General features: G+C 41.4%; 1 protein-coding gene across 1 annotated transcript in view; it reads left to right on the forward strand.

Moving 5' to 3' along the window:
• Positions 1-6,986, forward strand: part of BASP1 (brain abundant membrane attached signal protein 1) — a 79,631-nt gene extending 72,645 nt beyond the window's left edge. The window contains exon 2 of the mRNA XM_014597422.3: positions 5,387-6,986. Within this exon, the coding sequence (XP_014452908.1) occupies positions 5,397-6,131 (735 nt within the window). The 5' untranslated portion in view covers positions 5,387-5,396 and the 3' untranslated portion in view covers positions 6,132-6,986. The remainder of the gene's footprint in view (positions 1-5,386) is intronic.
• The last annotated feature ends 335 nt before the right edge of the window (positions 6,987-7,321 follow it).

Below are 7,321 nucleotides of genomic sequence, written 5' to 3' on the forward strand. Positions count from 1 at the left end.
TATCAAAATCCCATATTGTTCTTTTGCTAGTGAAGTTTCTTTCATATGCATCTTACTTCTAGAAAAAACACATTATGGGGTTGGTGAGCAGCAGGAACCTTTTTATGTCTGAGGCATCCCAGGATCCATTGCATTACCTACCTCAGAGCCTTTTTTGAGGTGTAACTAGAGAATAATGGAAAATATTTCAGCCTGTGACGTGTATACAGAGACCCATCTCTGGAGAAGAAAGATGCACGGGGAGTACATTTGTCAGATGAGTGAGGGAGAGAACCATAAAATTGCATTGTGGCCTACAGAATAGGTACTCCTGTGCGGTAGCCTCAGTAGTTCTAGTAGCTTCTAGCTGTGGCACCTGACACAACTATTGAGGTGTTTGTAGGTTAGTTTTTGTTTTGTTTTGTTTTTAAAGAAAAACATTTTTTAAAGAAAATTTTTACTTCAAATTCATAAGACAATGAAAAATGGGATTGTAAAATGTTGGTTGGTTGTAAAATGGATTGAGATGAGCCAACTCTGACTGTAGGGCATATGTGATCTTCATGAAGTGCTTTCAATCAAGTAAATGACAGTCACCGTGGTACTAGAAGCAGTACCAGTTGGCCTTCATGTTCCAAAATGGTTTCCCTTTGTATTTTTTTTAATAATACATAATGATCAAGACAGAAAAGTGGCAGTCTACTTTTAACACTAAAGATTATCAAGAAAAAATGAAAATTAGTTTCTCTCTTCCCCATCTTTTCCTATTACACACACAGTCCACTTGCTATAATGCAAAGCCAGGACATAGGAACCACAAAGTACAATAGTGTGCATTGTTTAGTTCTCAGGCATATTTTTCTTTTAATGGTGTACTTCTGTTTCTTGGAGGACATCTGCCTTTGGTCGCTCTACAACTAGCAGTATTCAGAGCTTGATACTATTTTTTTGCCTGAAAAAAGCAATGTTGGCAAATTAGCACAGCAAAATCTGGAAAAATACAGAAGGCAGAGTAAGTGAAATTAGGTTCATAATATCCAGGCCAGACCAGGAAAACAAATAGGCTTAGTTAGGGATTGGCAATCTGAGTGCGGACACAGCGCTAATATAAATCTCTGTTCCTGCTGACTTGCAAAAACTCTTCAAAACTCACCAGTTATCTGCATATAAACTATCTTTTGTTTCTGTAAGAAGTGCTGGAGCAGTACTCAGTGTATCAGAGGAGCAAGTAGGAGAATTAGGGATGCCGTAATGTTATCAGACTGCAAACATGACATCCATAGCCTTTCTTTAACTAAGAAGATAACATCCTTGCCACAGAAATAGGGGGAATGATCATGATCATCAAGTGTGGTTACCTTGGGATTCTTCTTTGGGAATGGCACACCATTTCAGTAACATAAGGTTCCTGAGATGGTCAGCCTTTTCAGGATTCCCTATTGAGCCATTACAGGGAAAATCCCTTGTCATTACTCTTCTGTTTGATCATGAGATCTGAGACCTAAATAGTCCTTGTTCATCATAATTTCCAATTCCAACTGCATACAGACAAGAGACATGCATAGCCTCACAGTATATGCCTTATTAATAGCATGGCAGACAATTGACTTCTCTGGAGCTCTCTTGCCCAGAGTGCCAAAAAATAGTTATTGGGCATGTCTACATGTGCAATTGATGCAAACCAATAAACTCTGGGGCTTATTGTTCTGGAGTTTTTTGCTCCTGGGTGCACTGTTTGAATGTTTGCCCAGGAGCAAAATACTCTGGAATAATAAGTTCCAGAGTGCATTCGTGTGCATCACGTGGAGACCAGTAGGAACAGTCCAATATGGAGGGGGACCCAGGGAGTCAGCCTGTCAGCCCAGGGCTGCTCCAACTGGGCTTCATGTGATGTAGGGGCTGGTTGGGGTACAGAGTGCCTCAGTGTGGGGCTAGGTGGCAGGCAGACCCCACACTGAGGCACGCTATGCCTCAGCCAGCTATGGGGCAGCACATAGAGACAGGGGAGCAGCCAGCCCAGGGCTGCTCCCATGTCTTTGCATGCTGTGGAGCCCCCACACTGAGGCACACAACATCCCAGCCAGCACTCCACAGCACATGGAAATGGGGAAGCAGCCCTGGACTGGTTGCTCTCCATCTTCATGTGTTGTGGGGTACAGGGTGCCTCAGCACAGGGGATGCCTGCCAGCCAGACCTGCACTGAGAAACGCTATGCCTCAGCCAGCTAGGGCAACATCTAGACATGCACTGCTGTGCACAAAATAACCCCATCCACCGCAAAGTAGTACTTGTATTTTACAAGACTACCCTGCTGCAGTTTTAATTTCATGCACCTTAAGAGGGGTGTATGTATAGATGCTGAGATGTTTATTATGCAGTTAATTGGTCAACTGCACAGTAAATGTCTAGTGTAAAAGCACCCGTTTAAGCCCAAATTTGGATGCAAGTCCAATTCAAAGAAATGAAGACTGTGATCCTTCTAACACAAATTTCAGTATTTTGTTATGATGTATGTATGGGACTACGCACTTTAACCTTTTTTTCTAGCTTAAGCTAGCCAAATACCCAAGCTAGTAGAAATGCATAAATAAAAAGTCTTAAGTGGCACAAAATAGACTAAATATTTTTAAGCAGTCTTAATAAGATGAAGGTGTTAAAAATTTGGCCAATTTTTGAAAATAATGTAATAGAAATTTCTGATGTTATGTGTAGTTTTGATTCCTGTTGTCATTTTTCCTGGCTTTATGTTCACAATTCTGTATGTTTTTAGGAGACTAGGTTTCATCTCTGGTAGGTGAAAGATCTCTACAGACTAGGGAAATTGACTCTACTGAAGAAACAGTTAAACTGAATGTTCACTGTATTTATAAAATATAAAAATTAAAATGGGATTTTTTTTTGCTCCCCCACCCCAACCCTTTCATTTATAATAATAATAGGTGTTTATTGCCAGGGTATTTTTCCTTTAATACAGAGTAAATGTTTTTCAGACAGAAGTGTGTGTGTGTGTGTTTTCTCTTTTCAAGTTGAGGTCTCATTAATGAGAGCACTGCAAATAAATGCCTCTTTTCTCCAGGCCAAGTTTGTGCTTCACTGTATTGTTCAGGGATACTTTCCTTGTTAGCTGGGACAGTTAACATTATCTGTACTTCTTTCCAAGGGGATATCAGCCTCTTTTGAATTATACTTGCACATCCTTATTTTAAAAATGATTAGTGTGATATTGGGTGCTTTGGTTTTTTGGGTTTCTAAGCTGACATATTTTAAAGGGGGCCACAGTGCTTCTGGAAGTTGAGGCACTTTATGGTGACAAAGTAGGGTCACTGGGTGTTTCTGGGAACATTGACCAGATGTTGAGAGAGATGGGACCCTCTGTATGTGGCTCTGCGCCACATCACATTTTGCATACCAGCCTGTATTTGAAAATTCCTACATTGGCTTTGCCGGCATATCTCTCTCTCAGGAAAAATGGTAAAAGCTTATTATATTTGAGATGGTCAGTGTCCTGTTTCTTAATCCAACCTCCTGTGCCCGAGTGTGGTTGCTCATAAGGTTCACTGTGTGAAAGGACTGAAATAGCAGGTGATTCTTGCATGCCATATGTGCCACAATTTAAATAAATAGGGTGAAAGTAAAATAAACCAGATTATTCCTTGTTCTGAAGCAACTTCTGCTTCTTGAGTTTAATTTTAAGAGCATGTAATGCCTATACCCCTCCTTGTATCTTGAATGCATATATTTGGTCTCTGCAATTAGAAATACATACAGGCCCACCAAGGGGACGGTCTCCATCCCAGCTGGGAGTCGGCTATGTAGGTCACAGGAGGTTGTTGGGGAGTAGGTGCGGTCTGTTATGTAACCTCAATCTGTTTAGTACCAATGTTAGTTGGATCAGCACTTCCATTCTAAACCAGTTTGCATCAGTTTATAACTTGGCTATAAAAATTCATTCCAGGCTGAAACCTGGCATGTATGATCTCAGCCGCGGAAAAAAATTTAAATGGCCGAGTTGTTAACACTTGAAATTTGGCTGCTAAGCATGCATAGCTTTATCCACAGCTTATTTGTTTTTTTGTGGCACTGAGCATCTCTCATGGACTGATGATTTTGACTTGCTTTTTTTTCTGATGGGTAGACTGCAGTTATTGAGAAGTGGTGGTCATTCTTTATTCTCATGAACTCCAAACTGGTGTTTTGGGTTTACTTCCAGGTTTACTGGAAGTTACTACCTTAACTACTTAGCTACTTTAACTGCCTTGGGTGCTGCATGAAGCTTCGGTCGCCGATTTGTTTTGGCGGAGATTCGGCCCGATTCGGTGGCCAAGTCTCCAAATCCGAATCATATCAAGGGACCCCTTAATCTCTCTGAATTGGATTGGAACCCTCTGAATCGATTCGGAAAGATTCGACGATTTGGACATAGACACAGCTTTAAATGTCTTTTCTACATACCTCAAGGTACCAGGCAGCTCATGAATGCTGAGATGGTAGGGCGGATGGAGCATCCCATGGGAACGTGGAGGTGGGGCCCCCACACGCTCCCCAGCAGACATGGAAATGGACTGGAAGTACTTCCGGTCCACTTTCGGGTTTGTTTCTGAGCACACGGGGCCCCTCCCCCCCACTCTCCTGTGGGATGCTCCATCTGCTCCACCATTGAAGCATTTATGAGCTGCTCCTGGTACCTTGAGATATGTAGAAAAAACATTTAAAGCTGTGTCTGTGGCTGAATCGCTGATTCTCCAAATCAGCATCGAAACTTGAGATTCGGATTCGGCCAAATTGGATCTGGGACAGTGATCTGAATCAATGAATAGAATCACTGTTCCTGATTTGGGCCGAGACCAAATCCAAATCAAATAGGGCCTATTTTGCACTCTCCTATTGGGTACAAGGTAGCAGGGGATTTTTTTCTAACCAGGGGTAGACACCTCATGTAAGGATTCCAGCAGTTTGTGTGCAAGTCAAATGGTATTGCTGAGTTTTTTTGTGTCCCTGAAACGGGCAGGGAGGAGAAACCAAAAAAACTGGATTGTCTTAATAGTACTTCCTTTCTGTTGAAAGCAACTGGAGTGTGGAGAGATGACGAACAGTGGCAACTCACTCTCTTAGTCTAAATAGCTAAATAGTCTGATTAATGGACTATAGAAGATGATGATGATGATTTGATATCTCAGTACAGAGTTTTTTGGGCAGGCAGGAAGTATAGGATAAACATCTGGCATGCTAGTGGTTCTTGATGTCCAGTAGTTAATGACTGATCATGTTACCATGTTTTCTGTTGCAGTACCCAGCACCAACATTCTCTGTCTGCTGGCATGAGAAGTAACAACCTATTTTATTTCTTCCTTCCCTCCAATAATTAGTGGGCTTTTTTGGTAACAGTCTCTTCTCCATCTTATTGCAGAGCTCCGAACATGGGAGGCAAACTTAGCAAGAAGAAGAAGGGGTACAGTGTGAATGATGAAAAAGCTAAAGAAAAAGACAAGAAGGCTGAGGGAGCTGTTACTGAGGAAGAAGGGACTCCAAAAGAGAGTGAGGATGCCCAGCAAACCACAGAAACCACAGAAGTAAAGGAAAACAACAAAGAGGAGAAGAGTGATAAAGATTCCCAGGTCACTGCCAATAAGAGAGAAGAAAAAGAAGGAGAAAAAGAGAAAGCAGTGAGCCAGGAAGAAATTAAAAAACCTGAACCGGAGAAGTCAGAGGCCTCTGTTGATGCAAAAGCAGAACCACAGAACAATGAACAACAGGCACCCAAGCAAGAGGAGCAGACTTCAGCTGCTGCTCCTGCTGCCAGTATCGAAGCATCTAAAACTTCTGAGTCCAGCAATGATGCAAAAGTTTCCCAGCCTTCTGAAGCCACAGCCACTAGTAAATCAGATGACAAGAGCAAAGAGGAAGGGGAAGCCAAAAAGACTGAGGCTCCCACAGCACCTGCAACTCAAGAAACTAAAAGTGAAGTGGCCCCAGCTTCAGACTCAAAACCTAGCAGCAGCGAAGCTGCACCTTCTTCCAAGGAGACCCAGGCAGCAATAGAGGCATCTAGTTCTACTCCTAAGGCCTCAGAGCCTGCAGCCCCGCCAGAGGAAGCTAAACCTTCTGAAGTTCCAGCGACTAATTCGGATCAAACCATAGCAGTGCAAGATTAAATTGGACAGCCTGTTGAAAACAACCACTTAAAACAACCTGTGTCTTTTGTTTTTTATTTTTCAGCTATACTAACTTGTTTCAGATCTGAAATAACAATATGTATTGCCCAGAAAATAAAAAGGATGTCCCATCAAGTTGGGAGGGAGGGAGGGAGGGAGGGGGAGAATCCAAATAGTATTTTTGTGGGGAAATATCTAATATACTTTCTGCCAACTTGACAAGTCAGTCTTGGATTTAAAATAAAAAATGGATGTCTGAAAGTACAGCACCTCTTTTGTATCTGAACAGCTGTAAATGCATTCCACCAATGTATTGAAATCTTTTTTTGTTCTGTAATGGGGTTTGGGAGTGATGTGTTTTGATTCTACCCACTGGGTTTGTGCCAAGGCAATCAGATCTTTATGAAAGCAGTATTTTCTGTGGTTTTTTTTATTTACAGCCTTTCTTATTTTGATATTTTTTTTAATGCAGTGGATGAATGCCAACTTTCAGACAAAACCCACTTAGCTGTCCACATTTTTCTCAATGCCAATCCTCCGATTCTTCTTCCTCTCCAAACATTTTTGGGAGTAAAAAGCATTCTCATCCTACTTAGCCTACCTAGATTTCTCATGACGAGTTAATGCATGTCTGTGGTTGGGTGCACCTGTAGTTCTGTTTATTGGTCAGTGGAAATGAAAAAGTCTGCGTTCATTGCAGTTCCAGTTTCTCTTCCATTCTGTGTCACAGACACCAACACACCACTCATTGGAAAACAAATGAAAAGCAAAATGTACAATGGATGCATTGAAATTATATGTAATTGTATAAATGGTGCAACAGTAATAAAAGTTAAATAATTTAAAAAATATAAAGGTGTAAAGAATTAATAGTTTTATTCAGATTGATCTTTCCTATTTATCTTTGACAACCTAGAATTTGGAACCCACACGATCAGAGGAAATGAAAATCATTAACTTCCTCAGATTGCGTTGCCCATACCAGTGGGTTAGGAAAGTGATGTTCTATTCGGCTTTGGTGAAGGTGTGAAAATATGCCTTAAAGTTCTACATGGCACCTTGTAGCCTCCGTTAGAGCCTGGAAGTGGTCAGTTAGCAGGATGCCATTAATATTCTAAACCCAAGCAGTATAGAACTGGCATTAGTGCATGCCAGACTTTAAAATGAAACAAATGCTCACCTGCTGTTGT

The sequence above is a fragment of the Alligator mississippiensis genome, chromosome 5 (genome assembly GCF_030867095.1).
Source record: "Alligator mississippiensis isolate rAllMis1 chromosome 5, rAllMis1, whole genome shotgun sequence".
In the NCBI taxonomy this organism is placed as follows: Eukaryota; Metazoa; Chordata; order Crocodylia; family Alligatoridae; genus Alligator; species Alligator mississippiensis.